This window comes from Labeo rohita, chromosome 2, assembly GCF_022985175.1.
Source record: "Labeo rohita strain BAU-BD-2019 chromosome 2, IGBB_LRoh.1.0, whole genome shotgun sequence".
Classification (NCBI taxonomy): Eukaryota; Metazoa; Chordata; class Actinopteri; order Cypriniformes; family Cyprinidae; genus Labeo; species Labeo rohita.
Window position 1 is genome coordinate 30129952 of NC_066870.1, and position 14419 is coordinate 30144370.

The window sequence follows — 14419 nt, forward strand, 5'->3', positions numbered from 1 at the left end:
TTTTTGTTTAGATTTTATGGGCTTTTTGGTATATTTGGACAGGCCCCTTTTTTAAACAACTCCGTTATAGCTTGCCAAAGAGTAAATTTCAACATTTCTTGATAATTATTGACCTAGAGAGTCCAGAGAATTGCACTGCAATGTTTTTTACAGATTGAGCGAAAAACCTAGGACTTGTTCGCAAAAGTAGGTTTTTACATTCTTTTGATCATTTAACAAACAGTTTGATTGACAGCAGTGGTTCTAGATGCAAAGCTGTTCAGAAGAAGGAGGTCTATCGTATGATATCAATATTGTGTGTATGCGTGAAAAAAATGCACAATATACAATTGTTTATGCCCTTGAAAAATGCAGTGAAATTTCTTTCAAATTTCTCACAGACCTTTAGGACCGTGAGTCAAACATGCCCACAGAGTTTCGTTCTGATTGAACTCCGTTAACCTGGTCTAATAGGTGCTCAAATTTAGGCCTATGGTGGCCATGTTTTCTGAGATATGCAAATGCCCTTTATAGCCACTTGTGGCACTTTGGACAAAGACCCTTTTTTCCCCCCCTCTTATAGTGCCACCAAGTAGCCAAGCTCCGCAACGTTTTTCACGTGACTTCAGATTCAGCCCTTACATACATGTTGCATGTTTGGTGAAGATATCTCATTCTGTTCACGGGTTATTGACATCTTACTAAAAGTAGCCCTGCCCCTTTCAAACGTTTTGGCATCCATTTGCGAGTCGAAAGTTCAATTTATTTTTGATAATTATTGATATTCACTGCCCAGTGAATCTTCCTGCACAGGTTTGGTTCTGACTAGCAAAAAACCTGTTTTTTTTTTTTGTTTCCTTTTTTTTAAATACGCGAAAATTTCACCTCTGTGACGGAAGAATCCGAGGCTTTGAAATTTCAAGGATTGCAACAAGACAAGAGCCTGCAACAAACGGTTTATAAGTGATTTCTTCTGATCACAGTTGTGCCCCCATCAGGCTGATTGGGGCAAGTCTGGGTGGCGTTGTAGATGGTGTGAGTACTATCATCCCTCCAAGTTTCAAGTCTCTACGACTTATGGTTTGGTCTGCACAATCAATTTTACATTGAGATTGCTGATTCTTACAATAAGGTTTTAGGGTTTTAGCGCTACGCACTTGAACCCCTAAAAATTATTTAATCAATATTAAAATTGTAATATTTAGTTTCATCTTCTGAAGCTGACGATTAAGGGCCTTCTTTCATTGACAATTTAAAAAAGTTTCAGGCAATATTTTATACCCTAGTTGTAGACTTTGAGATTGGTAGTGTATCTAATTCTAAGAATTGAAATAATGATGAAATACCTAGTGTGTGTGTGTGTGTGTGTGTGTGTGTCTCTTGCCTGTCATGTCTCAGTGCTCTCATGTCCACATAGACAGTCGTAGGATCAGGTCCTGATGTTCCCTGCACAAACACAGAAATCAACTTCTATAAATGACAGTCAAATTTACTCCAATTTTCTTCAAAACATAAAGCATCATGCTCATCTGGCAGACAGTTACTGTCAAGGTGACTTGCATTAATAGTGAACTAAGTGTACAAATGTATAGTGCATGGAGAGGATTCAACCAATCAGCAGAACAGGGAAGGTAGAAGAACTATAGTATAGCCCAGTGTGCAATACTGACAAACACTATCCCAGTATTTTCTGGGATATGTCGATTATAATAATTAGGTGCTGTTTTCCTGAGTTTGTTTCTGCTGGTATCTTGACTGGTTTAGGCCTGTCGTAACAGCTGATTCCTGAATATTCTCATATTTTTATATTCTATGCGGTGGTTAGTTCACAGCATTGACAGAAATAAATGTTTTTATTAGGGGCCAATATTTGCCACTTTAAATGTGCATTCAGGGCACTTCCTAAGGGCAATTAAATGTATGCATTATCTTTTATTTCAAATTCTTACATCTAATCAAAAACAGCATGCTTGCTTGTGAAATACAAGATTTGGGGGCTTTTGCATTTGAATAGGCTACATTGCACAGTGAAAGTATGCACTCTAAAAGCATGTTTTTGTTTGTTTTTATTTCCATAAAACATAATTATGGTCAAAACTGCTTATGCCAAAGAAGTTAAACTGTTGGCATCCATTATCCAGTAGAAGAAAACCTCCCATTCCAGTGTAGCTGAAGTATCTTTGTTGTATAAAAATATATAAAGGGAAAATATATTTGAATTCATGCAACAGTGAAAATAATGTGAACTGGTGCTCACTTTTTTGTAAACCACCCTGAAAAACCTAATCAGTAATATAAATGCAACATGACTCTTTTTCTACACCGTTTATGATTGAATCTGGAAATATACATGCTTTCATTTCTCACACACACACATTTGAGATGAGGTTAACACTTTGCCGAATAATTGGCTGGTAAAAATGAGTAGTCATGCACACAGGACGATAATTAGTGAATTTATTCCCACATCTAAATATGGTTTTAATAACGGAGCTATGAAGTAATGAGGATCAGTTAAAGTTTAGTCATACCTGCTCAGCAAGCTTCCCCAACCTATGAGGCTACATGAGGAGAGGAGAGGAAGATGTGATGTAAAAATATGTTAAAAAAGAAAATCAAAAAAACTGAAGAAGAAAGCAAAATTATAAAAAACTAAAAAAAGAAGGCTGAATGAATTACATGACTAGTAAAAAGAAAAAAAAAACAAAACACTGGGGATGCAATTAGACTGTTAAATCAGATACGGGTCACATTCTAGCCTATACTGACCTGTAGGCAGATCGCGAGATTGACCCTGCAGCCGAAGGCGGTGCTGACGGCACGTGGATGCAACCCCACGTCCTTAAAGAGCTTACAGAAGGACTGCGTCAAAGCGACACGAGGCCGCTCTTCTGCCACAACCACACACGAACGCACACGGGTCAAATCCATCCCACGGGCCTGAGAGAGAGACATTTTTAACTCATTTTTTTAGTACATTAAGTTAAAATGAATGAAAGTGAGAATACTGCCTAATGCAAGAAATAAAATTTTAGATGTGACCCTGGACCACAAAACCAGTCATAAGGGTAATTTTTTTTAAATTGACATTTATACATCATGTGAAAGCTGAATAAATAAGTTTTGCAAACAAAGGTGCAAAGGTGAGGGTGCAAACAAATCAAAATATTGAGAAAATCACCTTTAAAGTTGTCTTTAAAGTTCTTAGCAATGCATATTACTAATCAAAAATTATGTTGAGATACATTTATGGTAGGAAATGTACAAAATATTTTCATGGAACATGATTTTCACTTAATATCCTAATGATTTTTGGCATAAAAATTAGTAATTTTGACCCATACAATGCATTGTTGGCTATTGCTACAAATATACCTGAGCTACTTATGACTGGTTTTGTGGTCCAGCGTCACATATTTTAAGTAACTAAAATGTTCTTTAACGTGTGTGCGTACCTTTAGAGAGTCAGTAAGAGAGCTGAGAGATCTCGTGCAGAGCTCCATCACAGAGTACGAGCAGAATGTGTCTCGGACTTTAAACTGACTGACGGACTGTAGCCACAAAGCAGGATTCACCTCTAGATCCATTGGAGAGATCAAAACAGACTGCTGCCCTGCATACACGCTACGCACACAGATAAACAAATTAAAATGTGCTTAACACTTGTGTTTGCATCTGTGTTTGCATTGCAGGTGCACAGGTGGTCTGTACCTGCAGAGACACCATAAGACAAAGCCAAGGCCACAGTATGGGTCGAGACACACGGCCACCTCTCGAGAGGGATATAACTCACACTGCAGTTTAACAGAGCGACACAGGGCACTGGTTGCATTGTGAGACATCTTCAGAGAAAGAGAGAAATGCAATTTAATATTGTCATCAATGCTAATAATTATAATAATAATCACATCTGTAGTCCATTCATAAAAGCATCAGTAACAAGAATAAGGAGTCAAACCTTCACTCCAGCGAGCATGCCTGTAGTAGACACACTGAAGTCCAGATACGCCAATGAGTCTGGGTCACATGGCTTGTACAGCAGGGGACAACGCCTCTTTGGCAAGTCGTCTAATAAGTAAACACACACTTCTGATGAGCACCTGACAAGTGTAGCTCTGAAAAAGATCTTATGTCTCTCACAAACTCACCTGTTTCCAGGATAGGAGGCCATAATTTAAAGTCCACAGCCACTGATGCATCTCTGGACTTAAGAAGTTTAGAGATTGCTTGGGTGGTCATAACACACACTGAACGACTCACCTGCGCACACCAACATGTTTATTCATTAAAAACTGTAATGTTTTGATACCCATATGTGTTGTCTCATTCTATAAAGCATCACATTTACAATAATTGATATTTGATTTAACCCTGACAAACCTTTAGACAAAATGTTAAAAAAATATATATTACTTGAAATATCTTGAAATGTTACTAACAATATAAAAGGTTTCAGTAAAGGTTTCACTGCAAAAAAAAACATGCACCATGACATGAAGGACATTTGTAGAATTATAATAAAAGGCTTTTTACTTGCTAAGTATAAACTATTAATATACAAACTCATGTTGAACTGGTTTTTACAGCAAAGTTTACATATGATTAACTAGTGTTAATTATTAGGTACTTCTTTAATCATTTAATTCATATAACTGTAGGTGTGGTGGAGATGTTCTGACGGTGTGTGTGTGTCCTCACCTCTAAGATCATTTTAACTGTAGGTAGTGTAGTGGAAATGTTCTGAGGGTGAGGCGGCCGTACAGTTATAGGAATACAGCCTGCGTACAGACAGCCGTAAAAGGCGGCGATGAGATCTAAACCTGCAACGGAAACACAAAAATTAAATCTCTGTGAAACAGAATTAAATTTGTAAGGTGAAAAAAGGTGCAGTGTAGCACACATTTTGTGATGTTTAACAGTAATTTAACTGAATGTTTTTATTAAGCAAATGTGATGTCTTTTAATTGGAGTGGGCGACTCTTGAATGTGAATTACAAAACAACTTATTGAAATGCTGCAATTAGCACAACAGAAAAACAACTGCAGATGGGATTTCTACCCTGAACCAGAGCTCAGCATATTGCTGGTGCGAAGTTTATTAACTAGTGCTCTGACAACAAAAATGGTGATCATTTATTTGCAGCTTAATTTGGGTGAAATAAAGGCAGAGATGTATTACTGCAAACTGCAGATTTATTGAATCTATTTAGGGCATTCATTTGGAAGCTTTTCCCAGCAAATATTGAAATGCAATTAATTGCAAATAATTCAATGAATTCATCTGCACACCATGCACTTAAATTAAAGCCAGAATATGCGTAAGCTCACCTGGTGGATAAACTAATGCCACATGGTCTCCGTCTCTTAGCTGTCCTCTTTCATACAGCAAAGTGGCAATTTTCTCTGCTCTCTTGTGCAGCTGTAGACAGGTCAGAGAGCTTCCTGCTGCCCCCTGAAATACACAAACATACAATAACATAGTCAGAAATGCTCTTTATTTTTGATCTTTTTCTTAACACTCACTGCTAAAGGGAACTAAGGAAAGTAATATATGTGTTACCCGTGAGTTAATGAGTGTGTAGAGTATGTGGTCAGGTGTTGTCTGAGCTCTCCACTGCAGCACCTCCGACAGAAACAGGAACTAGAATTCACACAAGAGAAAGAATAATCAACCTGAGCGAAAAAAGACATACACACTTACACATATAAAAGTTTTCCTTTAGGAGGCCACTTGAATTCCTGTTTCACAGACATACTTTGTGATTTCACTTCAATTGTGGTTCTTCCCAACTCTTCTCATCTCCAAAAAAACTACAGAAGTCTTAGAGCTGTATGATTTGGGGTAAAAAATCTAATTTAAAAGATTTAAAAAGTGCTCCAGGTTGTTTGTTTGTAGGGCTGCACAATTAGTATTTTTAAATAAAAAATATTAAGCAAAATAAGAAATACTACTATTGTAAAAATTCTGTTTCATTATAAGAAAATCAAGTATTTAAGTAAAATAAGCAATTGAAGCAATCTTCTCATTTCTTAACAACAGGTTTTTAATCACTTCTCTTCACAAATCTTGTAAAATGGTTGGTGCATGTTGCGTTCCTTGCATGTTGCATGTTATAAGCGACTCAAACTCACAACACATGCAGAGATGAAGTTTGTGTGTAGCATCATTTATTCCAAACTGAGCCACTCCAAGACACTGAAAACACTGAATCATAAGCTGCATGCATATAAACAAACACATTGCCGCCAAAACACACATTTATTTAATTAAATCTCAGCCTTATTCTGGTTTTACTCAGGTCTTATTCTGACCAAAGGATTAGTTCACTTCCAGAATAAAAATTTCCTGATAATTTACTCACCCTTATGTCATCTGAAGTGTTGATGTCTTTCTTCAGTTGAAGAAGAACTGAGGTTTTTGAGGAAAACATTCCAGGATTTTTCTCCAAATAGTGCACGTTAATGGTGGCCAACGGGTTGAAGGTCCAAATTGTAGTTTCAATGCAGCTTCAAAGGAATTAGAGTCTTATCTAGCAAAACAATTGGTCATTATCTAAAAAAATAAAAAATTTATTACTTTTTAACCACAAACTCTTGCCTTGCACCAACTCTGCAATCCACATGTGCAATTTCACGTATTGCGTAATTACGTTGGTAGGGTGATAAACTCCTCATTTTCCAACTTCAAAATCGCCCCCGACTTTGTTTTACCTTTTTTGGTAAACGCCGTTTGACTTTCTTTGCGCGTTCACTTTGTAAACACTGGTTCGGTACTTCCGTCTCGTGATTACCCAATGCGTGAGATCGAGCAATGGGTAATGGTTTTTAAGAAAATGACAGACCGTTTCTCTAGAAAAGACTATTATTTCTTGGCTGGGATCGTGTAGAGATGTTTGAAACTACAATGAAACTGCAATTTGGACCTTCAAACCATTGAAGTCCACTATATGGAGAAAAATCCTGGAATGTTTTCCTCAAAATCCTTAATTTCCAGACTGAAGAAAAAATCTTGGATGACATAGGGGTGAGTAAATTATCAGGAATTTTTTATTCTGCAAGTGAACTAATCCTTAAATCATACAGCGCTCAGAGATCCTAATCTCTGAATTTACCTGCTCATTGTCCTCCATGTGACTCAGGTCTCGTCCGCTGGCCTGAGCCATTCGCTTTCCTGCCACGAGATTCCCCACCATCACAGAGGCAGGACCCACCTCTGCAACAAACACAGACAATATTTAAACATTATTTTATATGTAAAACAAAGATTTGCTCAATAACAAGGTTTGTACACAAATGCTTGTGTACCGGGTTGTTTCTGTCTGGGTTTGGGCAGGTTGGTGATGCAGGAATGAGGACACATGAGGATGCTGCAAGGGTGTAGTGCTCCCTCCAGGAACAGCTGTTTGGTCTCAGACAGGTGGATTCCGCCCAGAGGGGTTTTGGGGAGGGTGTTGGCAGGAACCAAGGCCAGACAGTACACCCCCACCTGATGAATCCCATCTATAGCCTAAAGACACACACAGGTTTGGGCAGAGAACTCTTTATTGTTAATATAATTCATTATTAATAATCGCATAATTAATACACTGAAAATAACAGAGGTGTGCCTTTAAGCCTTCAGTAACCAAACACAACTGAAGCCATACTTGGATTTTCACTTGAAATAAATATATTTCTAAACAAAAATTTACACGAATGATCTTAGAGATTTTTTATATTTTTGAAAATAGTATCTTATGTTAACCAAAGCTGCATCATTTATTTAATCAAAAATACAGTAAAACAGCAATAATATTATTACAATTTAAAATACCTGTTTTCTATTTGAATATATTTTCAAGATGTAATTTATTCCTGTGATGGCAAGGTATTCTAATGATTCTAATATGCATATCTGGTGCTCAAGAAACATGTTTTATTACAGAGTGTCTATTTACACTAAGTGCAAACAGCCCGCCTTGTTGGCAGAAACTATTTACACTAACTCTGCCCACGAACATATGGTTGGGTTAGTCAACATTACAAAAGACACCTGCTGAATAACAGCTCCAGTGGAGTAGGTGGCAAAGTGCGTTTGACGCAGTTGACCAGAGTTCGAATCCGCCTTTTGCCGGACTTGTTCTTCTCACTTTTCACATCACATATCAGATCAGAAAGGCATTTCTTTTCAATAAAATGAAGGAAATAATCGAAAAGTGTAAAATAAAGTGCCTCACAGGTGTTTATCAGTTAGGCTTAGGGAATGCTGTTTTACACTCAATGTGTTATTATTGCATACTGTTGTATAATGTACTACAATACTGATGTGCAAATATCTGCCACTTGCACTAAGTAGTTTAAATAGCATTTAGTATTATTTAGCAATATTATTGCAAAAAAAAAAAACATTAGTTTGACAAAATAGTCATTATTGTTTGCTAATGTCAGTTCACCGTGCACTAACTAATGTTAACAAACAACTTGTAATTCTAATAATGCATTAGTAAATGCTGAAATTAACATTAAATAAGATCAATAAATACTAAAGAAGTATTGTTCATTCTTAGTTCATGTTAACTAATGTAGTCAACTAATGTTAACTCATGAACCTTTTCAAGTGTTGCCATAGTATGTATCGCTGTCTAATTCTGTTGCCTTTTATTGTTATCAGTGTTGAAAAAAGCTGTGTTGCTTAATATTTTTGTGGAAACCATGAAAAATTGATGATTTGCAAGTTCAAAACTTTCACGCTTGAGCAGTTTAATGCATCCTTTCTGAATAAAAATGTGAATTTCTTTAAAAAACATGTACTGTCCCTGAAACTTTTGAAAAGAAGTGTACATTTAAACACTAACAGATGTATTTAGTACAATAACAAAATTAGAATTCAGGCATATGAAATAATAAACGACTTTTTATTTAATTCAGACTTTCACTGTTACAATTATGAAATAAAAAAAATCTCTTATTTTAAACCTATAATTTCTATGATTTTATTTTGTAAAAATAATTACAATATGTCCAGACCTGGCACAACACAATATAGCAATAAATCAGCTGAGAAACTTCTTTAAATTTAAAACTGAGTTTTTGTTCTTATGAGTGACGCCACACCTGTTGTCGCTCGCTTGGTTTCTATTTTTGTCATGTTAGGGTGGGTTGCCACACCCACAGCGAAATCTCATTGGTGCAAATTCCTCACCTACATAACTTGACTGTGACTTTGTTGCTTAGTGCAGCACTTTTGTTTTCAGCAAGGACAGAAAAATGCAAACTCTGAGTTATGGTTATGTGTGTGTGTGTGTGTGCGTACCTGCAACACTCGGCTCATCCACTGGTAACTCTCTTCTTCAGTAGAATCTGGTCTCTGCTCTGCTACCAGCACAATTCTCTCATCATACAACACATTCACTGAGAACACCACCGTCCTACACACAGTGAGTACAGAGATGGATACAAAACAAGATTCTTTCTAGAGTAGCACTGATTGTGTATTATTTTGGCTTTTGTTTTAATACATACCTTCCTCTATAGATGAACTTCATGGGCTCCACAGCAAGAGCGGTAGCGATGATATCATCAGCATTGTGTTTGCGACCTCCGACCTGCATCAGTCCTTCAAGTGTACCAGAGACGAAGATCATCCCTCCAGGACCCACAAACCCCAGCAGACCTGACCTCACAAATACACAATCGCTAACCAATCCTCCGTCACATGCCACTGGACACACCTGCATCACAGAGACACAAACAAATTTACTGACTGACAGGGCACACACACTTTCTACTTAAAATGTACCAACATTTAATTATAAAATTGTTGACAGCTTGAACCAGCTAATTACTATATACCCTAATAAAAAAAGTTATATATTTAAAATGCATTTATTTGATACTAATTATAGTTCAAGTCTAAATACGTAAATATATTTGTAGTACACTTAGCATGAAATAAATGTATTTTAAATACAAAATAGTATATTTTTAGATTTTTAAAATATATTTAAGAACATTTAACAAATTTTAAAATTGCTTGGAAAAAATCGGTGTTCAAGAACATTTCTTCTTATTTTGAAACAGTTGTGCTGTTTAATTTTAGGATTGTTTGAAGAATAGAACCTTCAAAAGGACATTTATTTGAAACAGAATTCTTTTGCAACATTGTAAAAGTCTTTACTGTCACTTTTGATCATTTTAATGTCCTTATTAAATAAAAGCATTAATTTAAAAAAAACAAACAAACTTTTGAACAGCAGTGAATCTTAGCATAATGAAACTTAGTGTATATATATATGTCTACAATGTATTTTCCCACCTCGAATGTGTTCTTGCTCATTCCTGTAAGCCCATAATATGATGTCCCTGTGGCAACAGACGACACGCAGATCTCTCCAATCTCATCGGTTTTACATAGTTGAGGAACACCCTCCAGTTTAACAACACACACCATTGCTGAGAGAGAAGGAGAAAAGTCAATTTTACAAGAGCCATAAAGTCGTTTGATGAGGTCTGTGGTCACATGAGGAAAACAGCACTGAACTGCTCTAGGCTGGTTTATGAGGTTGATGTTGGACCTGAATCAAAAAGCTTTGGGGATGTTCATTCGTTCATGTTCTCGTAATCTATGTACCTCCTGGCATGGCCGTGCCCACATCCTGTAGGGTGAGGACGGACAGCTTCTCCCCCGTGTCCACTCTGATGACCCCGTGACTCAGATTCGTCATACTTAAGACTCCTCGGCCTGCTGGCTTAGAGCTGCCCTCCTGAGGCCTGAGAGAAAACACATGCATACAAATAAATGAAAGAATAAACATGTCCACATGTGTTGCCAGAATATTATGTTACCATAGACACAACATTTTCCAGATTTTATAAACAATATGGAATCGTGTGGTTTGGCTTCACAGAGCTGCAAATGCTCTGACAAAAAAGGTTTAAACAGTTGGTGTAAATATTACTTGGCATTCTCACAGTCCTAAATAAAAGTTTGTGCAAGTTATATCACTATTTAGTTTCCACCACCAAATCCTTGCATCTGCACCCACAAAAATCCCATTGAATGAGTTACCAAAAGAACATAAAACTTAAAAGCATAAAACATGAGAAGCCTTGTGGTATTTTAATAAGATTCAACTATTGTTAAGTTTGGGGTCCATAAGATTTTTAAATATTTTTGAAAGAATTTTTTTGTGCCACCAAGGCTGCATTTATTTCATTAAAATACAGTAAAAATGGTAATATTGTGAAATATTATTACAATTTAAAATAACTGATTTTAACTTAAATATATTTTAAAATGTAATTTATTCCTGTGATCCAAAGCTGAATTTTCAGCAGCCATTACCTCAGTTTTTAGTGTCACACAATCTTTTAGAAATCGTTCTAAAATGCTGATTTTTGGTGCTCAAGAAACATTTCGTCTTCTTATTATTAATGTTTTAACAGCTGTGCTTCTTAACATTTGGAGACTGTAATACATTTTTCAGGACTCTTCAACGAACAGAAAGTTCATTGATATATTTATGTGATATAGTAAACACATTCATTACAAAACATTTGTCACTTTTGATCAATTTAATTAATCTTTTCTAAATGAAAGCATTAAATAAACCATTGATATTACGTTCAAAACAGCAAGCTCTATTCTGATTGGTTAGTTTCACACACTTTCTGGGAAACCTGCCTTTACAAATCACATTTACAACACTCTACTATAATGAATGATTCTGAGAAAGAAATTATCAACTAGCTTTGCCAAAGATCGTCTTACAAGAGATACTCAGTGGTTTCATTTGAGAAATTTGAGATATCTACAATGTGACCCTGGACCACAAAAAAAACAGTCATAAGGGTCAGTTTTTTGAAACTGAGATTTATTCATTATCTGAAAGCTGCATAAAATTCCATTGATGTATGGTTTGTTAAGACAGGACAATATTTGGCCGAGATACAACTATTTGAAAATCTAGCATCTTAAGGTGCAAAAAAAAAAAAAAAAAAAAAAATCTAAATATTTAGAAAATCGCCTTTAAAGTTGCCTAAATTAAGTTCTTAGCAATGCATATTATAATCCAAAATTAAGTTCTGATATATTTACAGTAGGAAATTTACAAAATATCTTCATCGAACATGATATTTACTTAATATGCTAATGATTTTTGGTATAAAAGAAAAAAACGATAATTTTGACCCATACAGTGTATTGTTGGCTGTTGCTACAAATATACCCGTGCTACTTACGACTGGTTTTGTGGTCCAGGGTCACATATTATGTATCTGATTTCAGATTTACCAGCTTCCAAATGGCACAAAAGAAAAATTTAGAGTGGTTGGTAACTTTCCACATCGGTCGGGCGGCATTTTTTGTTTATTTAGTCAATTTTTGGCAATGTGAGCCAGACTTTATGGCGATATTGCAAAATCTAGTGTAATATGCATCTGATAACACTATTTAAACTTAGACCACACACAAACACAATTAAATGTATTTTAATGATTAAGAACCAAGCAGTTTTCACTACATGACATTAAAATCTGAGTCAGATGTATTTCTTAATAGTTTTGTGTGTGTCTGTGTGCATGAATAGTGCGTAGGCCTGTTTATGTTGTTTGTAATGTGCGACCACAAAAGACAGAACCTCCCATTTTAATGAGTTTAAACTGAAAACAGATTCCTGAGCACAAAAATGATGTTTGCACATGTGTGCCTCCTGGGCAAAGAGAGTGTGAGTGTATTTATACCTCCTCACAGCTACAGTTAGGGCCTCAGGGGAGCCAGCACACGGACATATGACCTCTGACCTCAAGCCCAAGCTCTGAAACACATTTAGGAATGCGTCGCAGGAGGATATCGACCCTGGAAAATGAAAGACAGAGAATTGATATACTTTTGATTCACAAAGTAACACACCCACAGACTTTGATTCATCAGTAACACACACTCAAGGGGGTTTGATTCATCATTAACACACTCACAGGGGTTTGATCCATCAGCGATCAGCAACACTCGCAGTGAGCTCATGTTGGTGTCACTCTGGTCTTTGCAGGCCATCAGAGCCCAGTGTAGATCCCTGCTCTTCACACATGCCACCTTAGCTGCACACACATGGGAAAAGACTAATTATTGAACAGAATGTGTAACACTTTGCTTCAGATTAGGGTGATAGGACATGTAGCAGATGGGGACACCATCCAAAAAGAAGTGTGTTTGTATGTGTGTGTACCTTTGTACTGGGAGACTTTTTGGATCCAGGACAGAGGATTCACCTTCATAAGTGCATATGGAACACTGACCACATGTAACATATTGAACACACTCTATAGAGAGAGAAAAAGAAGAGAAATCACATTTTCAAAAAAAGACAGGCTAAAAAAAAAAAAAAAAAAATCAAGTGCAGGCTACAAAAAAAAAAAAAAATTGATATATGACAACATACAGTACCGTTTGAACACTGTGCCAAAGGCCGATGCCTTTCTTAAAGTCCAATACATTCACCAAAGTCTCAGCTGAAACAAACACAATCCATTAGAAATAAAGTCATACGGTTTTGGAACGACATGACAGTATTTTAATTTTTGAGTAGATACACAGGGTGATGTTTTGATATCTTACCTTCAGTGTATCCGCAAGTATGTGTAAGTGTTTGGCAGTGTGTGAGCATTGCCATTCTTGTCACAGTTATTCCCAACACACTCCCATCCTTGCAGGTCTTATACTGTCAATCAACCAAAACACGGCCACTCTCATTATAAATGCAACGCGATCACTGTATTGCCAAAAAACTGCAATATAAGCCCCCTTGCATATTAAGCAGCCTTGAACCTGGAAAAGCTGCTATATAATTTATTTAAATTTGTATTTATATAAAATGTATTTTTATATATATAAACTACTGTAAAGTTTCGGGTCAGCAAATGTTCCTTTTAAAAGAATAAATATACATTAACAGTCCCATTTTAAAATGCAATTTATTCCTGTGATGGCAAAGCTCATTTTTAACATCATTACTCCAGTCTTCAGTGTCACATGATCCTTCCTATATGCTGATTTGCTGCTTATGAAACATTTCTTATTATTATCAGTGATGTAAAGAGATATATAAGATGCATTTTTTAAAATTCTATCATGAACAGAAGTTTCAAAAGAAAAGCATTTATTTGAAATAGAAATTCTGTAATATTATAAATGCATTTACTGTCACTTTTAATCAATTTAATGTGCCCTTGCTGTATTGTATGGCTTAATATAATGTAAATGAGCGCGTTTACATGCACGTTCTTAAGCCGAATATGCTTAATATGCCTTGTGGTCATATAAATGAGGTAACTTGTTTTCTTTTATCAGAGTAAGGTCAGAAAAAGGATAAGCATAAGCTGGTCAATGCCATCCTGGCAGGATGTAAACATGCAACGCTTGTCATGACGCTGCAGCCACTAATGGAGTTTCTCAGCGTGGATTTCA

At 36.1% G+C, this 14419-nt stretch overlaps 1 protein-coding gene and 1 pseudogene across 2 annotated transcripts in view; one reads left to right on the plus strand and one right to left on the minus strand.

The window, feature by feature from the left end:
• Positions 1 to 14419, plus strand: part of LOC127152299 (tripartite motif-containing protein 16-like protein) — a 247054-nt pseudogene that overhangs the window by 107697 nt on the left and 124938 nt on the right.
• Positions 1 to 14419, minus strand: part of dip2cb (disco-interacting protein 2 homolog Cb) — a 41395-nt gene that overhangs the window by 3904 nt on the left and 23072 nt on the right. Inside the window, exons 14-34 of one of the 2 annotated variants that reach the window (XM_051092682.1) lie at positions 13571 to 13673; positions 13400 to 13464; positions 13182 to 13275; positions 12934 to 13053; positions 12700 to 12814; positions 10589 to 10728; positions 10274 to 10410; positions 9481 to 9689; positions 9272 to 9386; positions 7285 to 7486; positions 7092 to 7192; positions 5540 to 5620; positions 5308 to 5431; positions 4678 to 4799; positions 4128 to 4239; positions 3938 to 4047; positions 3691 to 3821; positions 3435 to 3603; positions 2749 to 2919; positions 2511 to 2540; positions 1364 to 1425 (exon numbers count right to left, since the gene is read on the minus strand). In XM_051092682.1, coding sequence (XP_050948639.1) covers positions 1364 to 1425; positions 2511 to 2540; positions 2749 to 2919; positions 3435 to 3603; positions 3691 to 3821; positions 3938 to 4047; positions 4128 to 4239; positions 4678 to 4799; positions 5308 to 5431; positions 5540 to 5620; positions 7092 to 7192; positions 7285 to 7486; positions 9272 to 9386; positions 9481 to 9689; positions 10274 to 10410; positions 10589 to 10728; positions 12700 to 12814; positions 12934 to 13053; positions 13182 to 13275; positions 13400 to 13464; positions 13571 to 13673 — 2513 coding nt within the window. The remainder of the gene's footprint in view (positions 1 to 1363; positions 1426 to 2510; positions 2541 to 2748; positions 2920 to 3434; positions 3604 to 3690; positions 3822 to 3937; positions 4048 to 4127; positions 4240 to 4677; positions 4800 to 5307; positions 5432 to 5539; positions 5621 to 7091; positions 7193 to 7284; positions 7487 to 9271; positions 9387 to 9480; positions 9690 to 10273; positions 10411 to 10588; positions 10729 to 12699; positions 12815 to 12933; positions 13054 to 13181; positions 13276 to 13399; positions 13465 to 13570; positions 13674 to 14419) is intronic. The other variant, XM_051092687.1, reaches the window with a different exon arrangement.